This window comes from Chroicocephalus ridibundus, chromosome Z (assembly GCF_963924245.1).
Source record: "Chroicocephalus ridibundus chromosome Z, bChrRid1.1, whole genome shotgun sequence".
NCBI lineage: Eukaryota > Metazoa > Chordata > Aves > Charadriiformes > Laridae > Chroicocephalus > Chroicocephalus ridibundus.
The window spans coordinates 56,104,489-56,121,284 of record NC_086316.1 but is presented as its reverse complement, the minus strand read 5'-3'; the positions used below and the strand labels follow the sequence as shown (position 1 = coordinate 56,121,284).

Below are 16,796 nucleotides of genomic sequence, written 5' to 3'. Positions count from 1 at the left end.
GGCTTCCTAGAGAGGTGGTCAATGTCCCAAGCCCGTCAGCGTTTAAGAGGCATTTGGACAATGCCCTTAACAACGTGCTTTAACTTTTGGTCAGCCCTGAACTGGTCAGGCAGCTAGGCTAGCTGATCGTTGTAGGTGCCTTCCAACTGGAACTTTCTTATTCTAAGGAACTTCTTTCCCCACACACATCAGCCATTGACACTGACACGCCTCTGCTGTAACTCACGCTTCTCTTAAAGCACACCCTGAAAGCTTCCCTCACGTCGCCTCTTTAAGGGCAGCTGGGCTCCGCCACCGAGGACTGGAAATGACACTCCCTCCTCCCCGCAGCTGCCCTCAGGACAGCCGGGGAGAAACTGCCGCCGCGGACGGAGGGACCTGCCGCCCTCTAACGGCCCCCAACGGCCTCCGCCGCACCGCCCCGCGCCGCCCCTCCCCTCGCCCTCTGACCCCGCAGCCGCTGCCCCAGCGCTTCCTGTTCCCCCCACGCGGGCGCGGCGGCATGGCGGGCGGCGCGGCGTCCTGCCTGGGCTACGCCGGCTGCAACTTCCTGCGGCAGCGGCTGGTGCTCGCCACCCTCAGCGGGCGGCCGCTGAAAATCCGCAAGATCCGCGCCAAGGAGGAGGACCCCGGCCTGCGCGGTGAGCGGGGGAGCGCCGGCACGCGGGGAGGTGGGGGGGGATGATGAGGCCCCGGCCGTGCCGGTGTGGGAGGGCGGCGGAAGGGGCTGAAGCGACGTGGGGGTGTCACCCCGCCGGCGGCCCGGCTCCCTCCGCCGCAGGCGTGGGGCCTTGCGGGGCCGGTGGGGAGGTGCCACGCATGGGGGTGACGCCCTCGCCGGGTGCTGCGGGAGCTGCGCCGGCAGCTGGCTCGTGTGACGGTAAAAAGTGTGGCCCTTCGGACAAAACTTGCCGAATTTGAGGGTGCTCCGGCCGCCGTCTCTGTGCGAGGTGCGTGTGGGGGTCAGGTTCTCAGAGCAGTAACAGGTCGGGCATCACCCGTTGGTTTGTTGTTTTGGTTTTGTTTTTTTTTTTAATCTGGGTTTCGCCCGGATAGTGGTAAAGGCGAAGGACGTGAAATCCGTTTAATCCTCGTTTCTGAAAGCTGCCGGCCCCGCCGACTCCTCTTGGGGAAGCCCGGTTCGTTCCTGTGCCCGAAGGGTACCCGGTTCGTTCCTGTGCAGGGGCTTGGGCGCCCCCAGGTGAACGTCCCCGCGTGGCTGAAGTAAGGAGGCACGATAGAGGCGGAGGAAAAACGCTGCTGTGGTGTTCCGTTATTTTTTGGGGCAAGGTGTGAAGTTCACAGTAGGGGTAGGACCAGTGTAGATGCTACTCTGCCTCCAGAGGAGGCTTCGGGTTATATGTAGCTAGAAACTCTCCCCTGAAACTGTCAAAACACTTACATGTGCCGGACTTCACACTTGCTGTCACCCAAAGCATTTATTGTTACCGTGGGATGTTTGGTAGTGGTGAAGGCTGTAGGTTTTGCGAGGAGATGTTTGAATTGCCTTTTTCAAGTACGGGTTGAAATGTAAACTGTGATCGTAACAGAAAAATAGTAACAGCAAACCCTGATTTGTGTTGCTGAGTCAACGTGAAGACCTCGCTGCTTTTCATGACTGGAACTTTTGCAATGAAAACTTTTCTACAGGTTTTTTCTTCAAGAGGGAAACATGTATTCACAAGGATGTGCTCTTGCCCTGGAAGAGGTCCCAGAGCTCTCGTATAGACTTTTAAGTTTAGAAATGATTGTAACAGAGAGCAGCACCATGTGACTGGGGCATCCACCTTATTATGCAACATTAACAAATTTAAATTCTGCAGGTAGCTCTTTGGCTTAAGTCTATAAGCATCCTAGAAGCTTATATAGAAGGAAAAATACGATTACTGTTTAACAAGTAACACAGCATTGTTGCTAAGGAAGTTCCGCAGCCTACCAACCATTACGCAGATGCTGTAATGGCGGCAGGTAGTCCTTAAAACTACCTGAGTTTTGAACTCTGCATATGTTCACATATTTTCCTTGATACCTAGTCTGTACCAGCTTGGGATACCTAAATACTAGAATACTAGCATATTCCGCCTTTTTATTTTTTATTGATTATGTGTGCTTGTCCTTTCCTGTGTCTCTGAGTGAGAGTGCGCACAAACAAGAGAAACTGAGGAATAAGTTCCACATGAACTGCTATAGTGTAGCAGTTCGCAATAAGCACAATAAGTGAGAAAGGGGGTGATGGGGAGACTTGTGCTCCTCTAGCCTTTATTGTGTCAATTACAGTTTTGGAAATAGGAAATGTGAAAGTCTGCTGATAGTTAATTGTGTCTGTGGAATAACTGTGCAGCAGCAGCACTTCACATCTGAATGTCCCTTTCTTTTAAACTAAGACTTTTACAGAGAATAAGGTGTTGTTAGCTTGTCATGCTTAAATATATGGGGTCCGTTTGCTAGGATTTGTATGTTTTGCTTCATACTGAGCAAAATGTAAATTGTCAAAGGTTTTATCCTGGGCTTGGTTGGTCCCTCAGGCCACTGTGGTCAGAAGTGTCGGCTTGTGTCGCTCACTGTGTGCCGGGGAGAGAAGTATGGCTAGTCCAACGGTCTCATCTAGGGGCATCTCAATTGATTTGAGATGCGTATAAGCATGGAGGCTCAAATTAACATCTCTGTTTTCATAGTGAATTGTCTTTTCTCATGTGGTAGAATTATACCACAACAAGGTGAAGAGTGAGGGTGGTCTTAACTGTTGTGAGAGGCCGGAATGGGAAAATGTACAAGTATGGTGTTGAAGTTTCTTATTTTCTTCCACGAATGAATTTAAGGAACTTTAAAATTCTGGTTTTATTCTACTCCTCAGATTTTGAAGCAAGCTTTATTCGCCTGATTGACAAAGTGACCAATGGCTCTCGGATTGAAATAAACCAGACAGGTGAGATCTGTTTTCTCTTCTTCCTCTCTTCTGGTCTTCCAGGCTGTATCAGTTGCTGCAGTGAAATCAAAGTTTTGGCTTGACAGAAGTAGGTGTTCAGATAGCATTGACTGAGAAGACTAGAAATAACCAACCTGAGAAGTTTTGTAGTAATTGATCACATGCAAGAAGGTCAGTGCTCCACCATAATACAGAGAGTTAAGCAAACTGTACTACTCAAGAATTAAAATTAGTATTTTGTTTGGTATGCAGGATTTCATAGTAGGGGAAGATCGTGCTGAATCAGAATGGATTTTTGTAGAAGGCAAGGTTTCTTCTCAGCAAGACTGCTTGTCTAGTCATGCTCAGAAAAGGGGTTGGTTTGAGTGAGAAAATAAAAATCTCATCTTGTTATTGTCCTTTTTTCTTCTCCCTCCTTTTTTCTCCCCGTCCGCCCTCCCCCCCGCCCCACTGAGAATTTTAAGGATTATGGTTGGTCAGTGAAGGAGATGAACTACCACCAGATATGCCAAGACAACAATGACATGATGGTCTGGTGAAGATTTATCTACTGCAGAGGATAGTAATTGCTTGTATCAGCATTTTGGGGATTGCTTAGAGTTCCTTGATTTTTTGGGAGGAGTGGAAAGGAGAAATGATGTGCAAGACAGACAGACATTTGTGTGTTGGCCCATTTATTAACTGCAGACATAGGAACAGCATGCTGGAAGTGCTACCGTCTTTCATATAATTCTTGTGTCTCCAATTTGCCTGTATACATCGTTGCGAAGTGTCTTTATGCTATAGTAATGGCCAGTGTGCTGACAGTGCTCTGAATTGGTTTGCTCCGCTCACATCTTTCCCAGGTACTAGCTTGTATTATCAGCCTGGTCTTCTGTACGGAGGCTCGTTGGAACATGAATGCAGCCCCAGTCGCAGTATTGGCTACTATTTGGAAGGTCTGCTCTGCTTGGCACCTTTCATGAAACATCCATTGAAGATTGTCCTGAGGGGAGTAACAAATGATCAAGTAGATCCTTCGGTAAGTAATAAAATTTAAGTAACAGAGGATGATATTTTTTAAAAAAAGAAGAAAAGATTAGGAAGAAGTCTCTAAAACATGTTCAATTTCTGTCATCTCTCACATCCCGAAGTATCCAGTGTTGGTGCATCTGCCAGCAAACTCTCTGAATGAAAAAACCATCTGCTAAACTGCTGTTTTTCTGCATTGCATTCCAAACTGTAATTTGTAATCCACCTTTTGACTTTCTTCCGTACTACTTCACTCTTCTCCCCTTGAAATTCCCCGTAAATGCAGTGTGAGGCCCTGCCACTGGTTTGCTTCTCCTGTTCTCTTCGAAATCAGATGTGTTGTTTCCCCTACCCCATATAGGTATTTACTGTAAAAAGAGGAAATTGTCTTTAAAATTGGAGTGTGACAAGGGAGGAATCTTTCTCTTTTGCTAGGTGATGGAGATAGTTGTACGATTGCTGCTGTGAAGCCACTTTTCTGTTAGAAATAGAAGTTACATGACAATTATGAAATTACATTAGCAAAAAATATGTAATAGCGCTCTGATTCGTCAAAAAGACACTAGAAGGCATGGGAGATCAAACAACTATGAAATGCTTGCCCTGATTTATACTGCTGCTGATTTACAGTCCTCTGTTTTAACAGTGTTGTTACAAAAATGAGCTATGTGTAACATGGGATTAAAACACTGGAGTAATGGTTAGTGGTTATGCACTTTTTCCCCCCCCATAAAAAAACCCAAACATAATGGCTTTTGAAGAACAACACTGCTGTTTACCTTTCAAAAGGTGATTGAAGATTGTCTGTTTTCCTCTGAGTAGATTAAGGAAACACTGTAATCTGAAAACTTTAGTTTTTTTGTTTTATGAGTGTTTAAATGAATACAGATACTATTAAGCATAATATTAGATGAGCCTCCAGGTCCTGCTGGTATTTATGGCTTTTCAACTGTACTTCTCTTGTCATTTAAAAAACTTGTTCCCTCATTTGTGGCTCTGTGATGATTGAAGTGGGTTATACGTAGCACTGTCAAAAAAAAAAAAAAAAAAAACTAGAATGAGAAGCATGTTTCTCTAACCTTTCAGTCAACATGATTAGAAGTACTTAATAGAAATGGTAAGTAGTAAGAATCAAAAAAGTCTTTTTTGGTTGACTGCATCTTTTTAATCACGTGGGAGAAATTCTTGAATAATTTGGAGAGCAGCCCAATCTTAGTGTTGCTTTCAAGTAAGTTTGGACGCTCATCTAAGCAATTGATTCTTGATTCTGGAAACTATTGCTTTTCAGGCATCAGTCACATGGGCCAATGGAGATTAAATAATTTTAGTTGAAATGGGTGTGAGAATTTGAGCCAGTTATTTTGTTCTTGAAGAGGGCTTGCAGTGGCCAAAGCTCAGACACAGAAGGGCGTAGGCATACATCAGCTGGTCACAGTATCTGACACTAAGTTTAAATAAAATGCAGATGTGCATGCTGAGGAGTTATATCTTAAGTTCATTGTGCTGTAGAAGCACAACTGCGGTTACTGTGACTCAGCTCTTGTGTAGTAACTTTTTAAGTGGCAATAATGGCAATAGCAGTGATTCCTAAAACTGTTTAAACCTGGTTTATGTCTATGTAACTAGCCTGAGTAAACATTCAATCTTGTGCACACCAAAAAACTACTTTAAGGAGTTTTACAAGATGTTTTGTATATCGTATGGCTCTGCAGGTTCCTGAGACTAAAAGCACAAGTTTAAGTACTGCCCTAATTGGTTTATGTGTTTAAGTAAATGGAAACTTGGTTTTAAATTGGTTTAGGCTTTTATTTTTCAGTAGGAAGAAGGTGTTTCGAAACTAAGTGAACATCTATTACCTAAGCTTGCCCAAAAAGGGATGCTTAAATTTGTCTATCCATCTGTACACTTTCTGGGTTTCCAAGGAGAAAGGGGAAAGGCAAACCAATGTAAATACCCCGTGGGTAGTTTCAAGTGTGCAAGTCTTCCCTGCTGCTTTGCATGTAAGAACCTCTCCATCTCAACTAAGGAGGTACAATAGGCAAGGCAGCCACTCATTGCCCTTGGAGAATTTTTATTGGTTTAATTTGTAAAATTTATTTATTATCATGTCTTGTAAACATGTGTCTATTTTGGAGCTAGATGAACTCTGCAGGATGTATCTTTGCATGAGTGTGTTCAACATCTGTCACCTGTAGATAAATGTAGAAATTCATATGTGTGTGTGTGAAAAAATATATGTACATATACACACATGTGATCCTTTGGCACTCTCTTTGTGCTTCAAAGGAGAATATAGACCTGCCTATCCTCCTACGTATCTCCTGCTTTCAGCAACACAGTCCCACGTGCTCTGGTACCCCAGACACTTTAGAGCCTTCCTTGAGCCAGGCATCTTCCCGATATCCAAACTAAATCTACCCTCTTTCAGTTTGAGGCCATTACTCCATGTCCTATCACTACACTCCCTGAGAAAGAGTCCCTCCCAATCCTTCCTGTAGTCCCCCTTTAGGTACTGGAAGGCTGCTGCAAGGTCTTCCCGGAGCCTTCTCTTCTCCAGGCTGAACAACCCCAACTCTCTCAGCCTGTCCTCATAGCAGAGGTGCTCCAGCCCTCTGACCATCTTTGTGGCCCTCTGCTGGACCCATTCCAACAGGTCCATTCCTTCTTGTGTTGGGGACTTGCAGAGCTGGATGCAGTACTCCAGGTGGGGTCTCATGAGAGCAGAGTAGAGGGGCAAAATCACCTCCCTCGACCTGCTGGTCACACTTCGTTTGATGCAGCAGAGGATGTGGTTGGTTTATCTGGGCTGCAGGTGCACATCGCCAGCTCATGTTGAGCCTCTCATCCACCGGCACCCCTGAGTCCTTCTCCTCAGAGCTGCTCTCAAGCCATTCTCCACTCAGCCTGTATTTGTGCCTGGGATTGCCATGACCCAGGTGTGGGACCTTGCACTTACCCTTGTTGAACTTCATGAGGTTTGCACAGGCCCACCTCTCAAGCCTGTCCAGGTCCTCTGGATGGCATCCCTGCCCTCCAGCATGTTGACCATGCCACACAGCTTGGTGGTATCGGCGAACTTGCTCAATCCCACTGTCCATGTCGCTGACAAAGGTGTGAAACAGCACTGGTCCCACTGACCCCCGAGGAACACCACTCTTCAACAGTTCCACTTGGACATCGAGCTGTTCAGCACAACCCTTTCAGTGCGACCATCTAGCCAGTTCCTTATCCACCGAGTGGTCCATCCATCAAATCCATGTCTCTCCAATTTAGAGACCATGATATCATCCGGGACAGTGTCAAACGCTTTACATAAAGCATCCAGGTAAATGACGTCTCTTGCTCTCTCCTTATGTACCAATGCTGTAGCACCATCGTAGAAGGCCACCAGATTTGTTAGGCATGACTTACCTTTGGTGAAGCCATGTTGGCTGTCACCAGTCACCTCCTTATTTTCCATGTGCCCTGGCAGATATTCCAGGAGGATCTGCTCCATGATCTTGCCAGACACAGAGGTGAGACTGACCGGCCTGTAGTTCCCCGGGCCTTCCTTTTTTCCCTTTTCGAAAATGGAGGTTATGTTTCCCCTTTTCCAGTCAGTGGTAACTTCACCAGACTGACACAGCTTTTCAAATATAATGGAAAGGGGCTTATCAACTTCCATCTGCCAGCTTTGCACTAGCTAATGGAGTCTGCAAACCTCTAAAAGTTACTTTTCTTTTATTTTTTTTAACCATTTTAGGTTTCTTTAAAAGCAAGAGTGGTATTTACACTAGTTTATGAATAAGCAATGTCTGTGGGACATAGCAAGTTGTTGGCATTTGTGGTGAGGTACGCCCTCGGTTGTGTGATGCCTTTGCCTTGGTACACCTTCATGTTGTGTTGTCTGCTCTGGAGATGGAAAAACTGCCCTTCAAGGGGGAGCTGAAGGATGGCTTTATGGCTGAGTATAGGCAAGAGACTAGAAATACAGTTTTAGGTCTCAGTTCTGCTACCATCTTGTGATTTCCAGTGAAGCACTTAACCTCTCCTGCCTGAACTCCCACTCGTCTGCTAAGCAGAACAGCCTTTTCCACTTCTTCAAATACTGATGATTACCTTCTCTATTTAGGCTGCAAATTTGGAACAGAGACAGTCTCTTATTATGTGTCTGTCTGGTACCTGGTAAGTATCATGCCTGGAATTTATCTGAGGACTAGAAACTGTGACAAGTCTTGAAATTTTTGGAAACAGACAAACCAGACTCAAAATGGATCCAGCTTCCTAATGCTGGCATAACATGCTTTCTCCAGAGATACAGATTTCAGTCCAGAATTGCAAAAGTGGAAATGGAGGAGGGAAAGGGAGTTCCTAACCTACGCAGTGAAGTTCTCTTTTTTTTACTGGTATATTTGGTTTCCTAAGAAGGGAAATATTGTCTAGCTTTAATGTGAACCAGATCAGCTTGTTAGAACTTCTACCAGTGCTATTCACATGTGTCTCTGTGTGTGCACATGCATGTTAGTAAAGGTTTTTGCTCTAAAAGTCAAATTTGTGTGATTAGTGACTATTACTGAGGGGCCAAATTAAGGTAGCCTGGTTGTAAAAAATACGGAATATATAAATACAAAAAATTAATCATTGACTTGCAGGTTTTTTTAATGAAAACATTCAAATATCAATACTACTATTAAAAACAACACCAAATGTCCCTCTGTAAGAAGGAAAGTATGTTTGCTAGCAGGATTACAGCAGCATAATACAGCTGCATATTACTGCAGCATACACTTGTAGCTGCTCAGGTAGCTCTAACAGGTTATTCACAGCTTTGTAGGTGAGGTATGTGCTGCTACTTCGTCAGTTTCATTCTCTCTGTGAGCAGAGACAATGAAACTCAAGAATTGTGGATTCTGGCTGAAGGCATGGGAAGGAGGGTGCTTTTCTTCTGCCTCTTCAACTGTCTACTGCATGCTTGTTTTCTTCACCTGAACTTAGTTTGTCTTTGGTCATGCTGGTCCTGTGTCACAGGTTGCTTGTCTTGGGTAACTCCCTGTGCTATTGCTCCGCTAAATCATTTTTATCACCTTCAGCAATGCTAATGAAGTTTCAGCAGAGGGAAGAAGATCGCAGTCACTGTTGTCTTAAGTAAGCAATTAGGAGGAGCAATGGCAAGGAAAATCCTGCTCAGACCTGGATCTGGCTCAGAGGGAGTACATGGTTGATGTGTCACCCACTTCAGATTCTTCTAAGTATTTCAGCACAAGTTACCTAGAACTTCTGTTTCTCAGAAAACAGATGAAAAGAAGTTCTTGTCAAAAGGATGAGGTTCTTCCTGCCAAATCAAGGGCCTGCTCCAAAATGCAAAGGTTCTTGTAGTCATCATTTACTTAGCTGTAGCAATTTTTTAGCAATGACAGAAGAATATAATTTTTTCAATGTCTGTGTTCAGAGAAACAAGTGAGCTGTTTTAGCTGAACCATAATGGAAATAAAAATCAGGCTGAGGAAGATGTCCAGAATAGGAAATTACATCTCCCAGTATTTTTTTTTCTAGTAAATTGTTTGAGTAATGAGATACTGTGGTAGTCTGAGAGCAGCCAAAGCTGTCTATGCTGCGTTCCCATGTCTTCCCATAGAATACCTAGCATGGAGAAGCCCTGTCTTTGTTAGGCACTTCATAATGCAGTGAGTTGTAAATTACTGACTTCTGTAACTGCCAGTAAAGAATCTGCTTTCTTAATTCTGTGTTCCATAGGTTGATGTCCTCAAGGCTACAGCTCTACCCCTACTGAAGAAATTTGGAATTGATGGTGAAAGTCTGGAAATCAAGGTAAGACAATTTGTTCCTTTCTAAAGGAACATATTTCTAAAATTGCCTCTTGTTCCTGGCATGTTTTAAATGGCATATCTGCCACACGGTGATTGAAGATGTGGGGGAAGAGAGAGGCAAAGGCTATTGGCTAGAGAGGGTAAGGAGAAAGTACTGACTTTTCTTAGTCTGCAAGAACTTTACAAGATAAGCATTTCACTTTCTTGTTCCTCTTCATTTAATGTCTTTTTCCTTCCACTTGATCTTCCTGCACCCTGCTTAGGGGTGGGGAGTAATAGTAGGATCTTCTGCCTCCTTCACCAGTAGAGAAGCTGGATCTGTGTTTGAGTGATTGAATTTTGCTTCCAGTTTGGAAAATACAGGAAAGAAACATTTCTTTAAAGAGTACACTCTTCACAGGCCAAATAAATCTGGGTGTAGAACAGAGATTTTTATTTTTTTTAGGCTAGAGAAAGAAACTATAGCCTTTCTCATTTAAAACGTTCAAAGTCCCTAGCTGCATTACCAGCCTTTGCTTGCTTTACCAAGCCCCCCTGGGTGCTTCCCCCTGGCCATGGCCCAGGACCCCATGTCATCTCCCTGGGACTGTCAGCCCCTGCTCCAGCAACCCCACAGCAGAACCAGTCCCCAGCTCCCCAAAGCCCTGTCCTGCCTGGCCATGGGCCACCCCAGCCAGACCCACCCACGGGCCCATGTCCCATCCTATCCTTGTGGACATTGGCTGGGGCGGTGGGACAGGCTTGGGCTGGCCAGGCCTGTTTGTGGGAATGAGTTCATTCTGGTCCCCCATATACATAGGAAGCATGAAACACTTCTAGGCTTTCTTCAGCAGTGAGGTACAGATTTGCTATTAGAGACCAGTCTTAAGCCAAGGTTGCCTTCTTGATAAAGGTGTTGGGGTTTTGTTTGGTTGGTTTTGTTTTGTTTTCCATTGAGAAGCCATGCCCTACTGTACTTGAGAGAGGCGAGGAAAAAATAAATCAATTTTTGCATATAGGTTTGGTGCAAAATCCATTTCTGCCTTTAGGATGTCTTTTTCTCACCTGTGTTCACATAATACCCCTACTGATAACATTTTATTATATGTGAAACAAAAGCTGTCGGTTTTGATTGTCTAAGTACATTCTTTGTGCTCTCTTTACTAACCTACTTTTTTTCCTCCATTACTGTTTCTAGATTAACCGGAGAGGAATGCCTCCTAACGGGGGAGGAGAGATAGTGTTTTCTTGCCCAGTGAGAAAGGTCTTGCAACCTATTCAGTTCACAGACCCTGGCAAAATCAAGCGCATCAGAGGAACTGCGTATCCTTTTCTTTTACTTATTTTTTTCCTTCTTTTAAAGGAGTTTACCTTAAAAAAAAAAAAATAAAATTAGCCTCCAAACTTGAAGTCAGAGAAGTGCACCCATGTTCCTGAACGTGTATCCAGATAACACAGGGTGACATTACACAGAGGTCTGACGCAACTAGATTTCAGGACCATGTCTGAAAACTGCTGTGTTCAGAATATTGCTCTTCAAAAACCATCAGTAGACAAGTAAATAAATTTAAAACTGAACAGCACTATTTAAAATCTTTTCAATAGCAAGAAAAAGTTAAAATACCTTCCATCACGTAATTTAGCAGCACTAAAAGGAATCTTACCTTGTGTGTAAATCCAGTAGTAACAAATGTAGCTTTGTTATGCATTGAATATGTGGCATCTTGGTTGTTAATAAGCCTAGCAGAATGTTGGATGGAAGCTTAAATTTTAGTTCAGTTTGCACCTCACTACACACATGTGAACTGAGATTTTTTTTCTTTTGTTATGAAGTTTGTTAGCTCTTCACTTTCAGTAGCACCATTGGAAATCAAAGTGGAGGAGGTTTTACTTCTGCACAAAGATAAGGGTACAAACTATTGTTGTAGACAATTGACTTTTACAAACAGAACTGCACATGTAGTTAATGTTTTGTTTGAAGGGTTTTTTTCTTTATTTTTCTCTTGTGGTTTTTATACAGTATTTGTCATGAATCTGCTGTTACCATGGGAAGAAGGCAGAAATCCCTTACAGGCAAGGTATACTAAAGGTTGTATTTCATGAGCTCCTCCTCTCTCTTGGGCATTTGCCAACTTGTAGTTTAATTTCTAATTATAAGAATCCTAAACATGATATGGCTTTGATTACTCAAAAAGAAAGCAGGAATGGGGGCAGGTTTCCTGTCAGAGGTGCAGACTTGCAGCCTGTTCCTCCTTTTACTTTGTGGCATACCATCGTAATTGAGTGTGAGAACAGCACGCCTTGACCTCTGTTTTCAGCCGTGGCATTTGGATCAGTGCAGCATTGCTAAGTGAGAGCAATTTTACTGGGTCCATATGCTGTACAGTAACAAATGATTCAGCTCAGTGGTGCTTTTGGTGGCATTTGCCATGGTCTTTTCATGAAGAAAGTAATTTCCTTATGTCCCTGTCCACCTCTGTCATAAGTAGTTAGGTCCTCCCTTCCTGTGTGAAGGAGGAAGTAATGATCATGACTTTAGTGACATCTTTGTAAATTGACATTAATACACAGTGCCATTCTGGGCCACTTTGACTGGATTTGGCTGATGTATGTGAACTACAGGTTTTTGAACTTCCTCTTTCCTTTAGGTTTTCCTGGGCTTTTTCTCAGGGATAAAGGTTTGCCTTTAGTAAGCCCAGTGAGAGGCATTTTAGTTTGGCCACTAAGTGGTCCTTCAAGCCAGTAGAAAACAAAACATCTGGAATGATAAGATCTTTTATATGTGCATTTTGTCCCTTCAAGATTCAACTGAGCATTTCTGCTTCCTCACAGCTGGGGAGCTTGTGTTGCAGCAACCTTTTATAGTCATCCAAAATACTGAGTACACCAGCTGTGCAGAATGGTCAGTTTTCTGATTATTATTTACTGATTTTGCCCTTAAGATCTTAAAGCGTTTGGTTTATCTACTCCGCAAGAGCATACGATAGAACTTTGTAAAAAAGGAAATTCCATCCTGCCAGCTGGGATTTTTGAGAGTGTGTTCCTCTGCATTGCTGTGTATGTAGTTGCAGATGGTGGTTAAATGTGCAGAGCATGAGTCTGCATCATAGTTGGGATGGAATTTGGAGCACAAGGTGCTTTGTACATTTGCAGATCTGTTGCGAATATCGCTGAAGCAGGATCTGAGTAAAAGAGCACAAAGGCCGTTCATCTCTTGTGTAATGTGAGGAGGCCTGTTGGTGTGAGCAGGAAGGTGTCTTCCCTGGAACTCTTATCCTCGCATGCTGAGTGACTAGAGAACCCGATAGCCTTACAGCACTGCAAAATAGTTGGAGAGCGCAAAGATTTTGGGTTTTATAGCCCTTTAAAATTACTTTTTTCTTTTGGTAAAACATTTGTTTTTTATTTCATCTATGCAATTGCTCCCTGATAGCAATAGAAAGACAGGATTTCTTTTTCCTAATTCACAGAAACTTCACCTGTCAACATCTTTTAATCGTATATGAGGAGCAGAGCACACAGGCCTTCCTCCATCATAAGAAAACATACGGTGACAGAACAGCAGCTTAAAATTATTGAAGGTCATTTTTAAGATAGATGTTTACCTAATCATAACAAGCTGTTCTTCTGCACATGTTCTGTGTACCTCACTTCAAGGTATATCAGTGAAGACTGTAGAAAGCATTTAGGGACATATGCTTCCCTAAGTACAGGAAAATGGACCAGTGCTCATGAGAGGGTGTATTGGACAAAACCACTTTTTCTGAAATAATGCTTTGGGACCTCTTGGCCACTTTTGTCAGTCTCTGGTTTAAATTTCTTTTGTGACCACAATGAATTCCTTAGCTCGGAAATGTAGATACTCTGTCAGAGTGTCACCACAGATGGCAAACAGAATGGTGGAATCTGCAAGGAGCATCCTGAATAAATTCCTCCCAGACATTTATATCTACACGGATCACATGAAGGGAGCCAGCTCTGGAAAGTGAGTATCCAGTATTCACAGGGAACAGAAATGTAATTCTGCATTTATTCATCTGCTAGGATATAGTGATCTGTAATTTTATTGAATTTTAGACCATGATCTTCTATTTTGCTAGAAATAAATATTTCAATTCCAGGGAAAAAATGGAATAATTCACTACATACATTTGTATTACTTGTCATACAGGCATAGAAGTTGTGTGTTTTCTTAAACAAGGAATGTAGTGGCATCGTTACTGACACTAAAGGCAACTTGAGCTCACTTCAGTTTTAAGCCTGTTGCTTTGAAGTGAGATTAAGATCAGAAGTGCCATGGTATGTTGTGAAAAACAACATTCAAACTTGACTTTACACCTTCTGATGGAAATGGTGGTATTAAGGATGGGACCAGACTGTTTTAGAAAGTGTCTGAGCTGTGTGGTTGTCTTCTGCTTTACCATTACATAAATAGCTGAAAGAGTGTCCTTTCACAAGTCAGGACTGGAAAATTGAGACATTAATTTACTGTACTTCAACAGATTTTGTTTGCCAGCAGAACACAGAATTGGTGGATGGGATTCAGGCTATTTTACTGATATCTGTCAGCTTTGTTGTCATCTTGTCACTTTTCACCGAGGTTGAAGGAGTTCTGGATAACTATTTTGCTTGTCTTCCGTCTGTATGCTCAAATGCAAGCATGCACATTTTCTTTCACCATTTCTGCTTTTTTAAATATTACCTCAAAGAAAACTTCTTAGGTTTGCAAGTTTACAAATCTAAAAATTGTTGACTCGCTTTTAAGTATTTTTCCACTTTTCCAATCCTTCATCATATTTAATATCCCAGGTTAATAAATATTGTGGCTCCAGACTGTTAACAGTGATCATAATTGTGAAAACTCTTTCTGGGAGGTGTGGGGTTTTAGGGTCTTACTTTGTTTTTTATCTGTCTATAAAGTGGAAAAGTCAAATGAATTGGTGCAGCAGCGTTACATTTACTACTTGCATGGGTAGCTCGTGCAGAGGGATAAATAATAGCATGGGAAGAGGAACTGAATCCCTCTCCACCTTGCTGGTGCATGTAGCTTTCTGATGCTGCTGTGCTGTCACGTTCAGCATAAGTATGGCACCAGTAGGATTGCAGTATACCTGATACTAACATTGTGCCACTCTGGCAAAGCTTTTTTTATTGCCGGGTTCCTGGTGCTTGTGTGTGTGTGTGTGTGTGTCTTGGCAGAACAAGAAAGGAAAGCGATATGCCTTGTTGTTTCCAGTGCTGCCTCTGGTGATGAGTAAGACCAGCAAGGACTAGCTCAGCCCATCTGTGCTCAGCCCAAACCAAGTCCTGATTTCAGAGTAAAAGGGTTGAAATAGATACCTTCCACAGTGTGAAAAGTTTCAGAGAAAACATTATTTGACCATCTTCTGCCACCCATAATGTCTGTCTAAACAGAAAATTCCCAGTTTACGTTTTGAGCATTTGCAGCAGAAAGTTTGTGCAGATGCTTCCTAATGCTGTCTGCATGTACATGAGGCACTGGATGATTTTCATTTTTATTTAGGCAGATTGCCACGTGCCACTGAACACTAACAAAATCTGCCAGTAGGTATAGTTATTAAAGGACCCTTGTGCAAAAAGAAGTACCTTTGACACTGTTCTTGTCTTGCTGTCTAGATCTCTCCCTCCTTGAGAGGAAGGAAAGGAGAAGAGAAACATCTTTAACATACCTTCTGTGTTGCTCAGCAAGTGCAGGCAGATAAATATGGGTGGGAACCACTGATATCGTTTCATGACCACCCTAATGAAATGCCTCTGGAGGAACTGTCATTTTTCTGCATTGGGAGTATTTGTGTATGTTGATGTTTGGGGTTTGGTTTTGTCATTTGTTGATGTTGGTGACATTCTTTACAGTTTTGGGTCAGTGGGACTATTTTAATTAAAAACTTTGGGTGGTGGAAGCAGCAGGAGTCCAGAACTGTGGGAAGCCAAGTTAATCTTATTTTGAATGGTTAGCTATTGGTGCCTTTTCAGACCGTATAAATAAGAGGATTTTATGACTTTTTTTTTTTCTTCCTTACAACTTTCTGATTTCTCAGCAAGCTGTACTTAGCCATCTGTGACTTCCTTGTAGCAAAAGTTTATTTACTCTCACAATAGCATTTTAGAGGAGCTTAAGCTCTTGAGTTTTTTTGTTTCTTTCTTCAAATCATATGTTCAGAATTCTTAAACAGTTGTAATGATTTGGATGGTGTTGAACTGAAAGTGAAAAGAAGCAATTGGAAATACAAATAATGTGGATCAAACTGGTTTTGTTTTGTTGTGTTTTGTTTTTTTTTTTAAATCTTCTGCTTGGTGTAGTGGCTGTGGTCTAATCTTGCTAAATATTGAAGCTTCCAGGGAAAAAGCTTGATCCCTATGGAAAGTTAGTTTTGCTTTTGAATGTCACAGAGAAGAAACTCCAGATGCCTTTGAAAAGGTCATCAAACACGAATTAAATAAATGTGAAGGACACTATTTTTTTTTCAATAGAGGAGGATATTTCTCAGGTTTGGATGTTTTATTTATTTTTTTCCTTTCTTTTTTCCTTTTTAAAGAGTTTATACCAGGAATAGCCAGGACAGTGGGTTTGGGGCAAGTGCTACTGGGTTTAACTTTTAAATACTGTTGTTAAGGGTTTTTCCAGAGTGAATCAAGTGTAAGGAAGAGGAAATTTGTCAGGAGTCACGATTCCTGGTATTGTCCTATGAGAAGAGCTGTTTGTGAGGAGGAGGCTGGCTGGGGGTAGTTCTTGGCTCATTACTCTATTTTTGTCCTTAACTCAAATGCACTTTTCTCCCTTTCTTTCAGATCACCGGGTTTTGGCATGTGCCTTACTGCAGAAACCATCAATGGTACGATTCTCAGTGCTGAACTAGCCTCAAACCCACAGGGCCAGGGAGCAGCTGTGCTTCCAGAGGAACTTGGCCAGAATTGTGCTAAGCTGTTGCTTGAGGAGGTCTACAGGGTAAGCGGCCAATATGTTTTGTGTGTATAGCCATAGGGGAAGAAAGTAATGACATACTTGTAAAGGAAGAGGTAGTTTGGGGGCAGCCTCAGATCCAAACAGGGAA

General features: G+C 42.7%; 1 protein-coding gene across 2 annotated transcripts in view; it reads left to right on the top strand.

Moving 5' to 3' along the window:
• Positions 1-140: 140 nt before the first annotated feature.
• The window catches only part of RCL1 (RNA terminal phosphate cyclase like 1), a 30,162-nt gene continuing 13,506 nt past the window's right edge, over positions 141-16,796 (top strand). The window contains exons 1-7 of one of the 2 annotated variants that reach the window (XM_063319664.1): positions 141-641; positions 2,855-2,926; positions 3,772-3,947; positions 9,671-9,745; positions 10,922-11,046; positions 13,583-13,708; positions 16,534-16,690. In XM_063319664.1, coding sequence (XP_063175734.1) covers positions 308-641; positions 2,855-2,926; positions 3,772-3,947; positions 9,671-9,745; positions 10,922-11,046; positions 13,583-13,708; positions 16,534-16,690 — 1,065 coding nt within the window. In that variant the 5' untranslated portion in view covers positions 141-307. Of the gene's footprint in view, positions 642-1,091; positions 1,225-2,854; positions 2,927-3,771; positions 3,948-9,670; positions 9,746-10,921; positions 11,047-13,582; positions 13,709-16,533; positions 16,691-16,796 lie in introns of those variants that run through there. The other variant, XM_063319665.1, reaches the window with a different exon arrangement.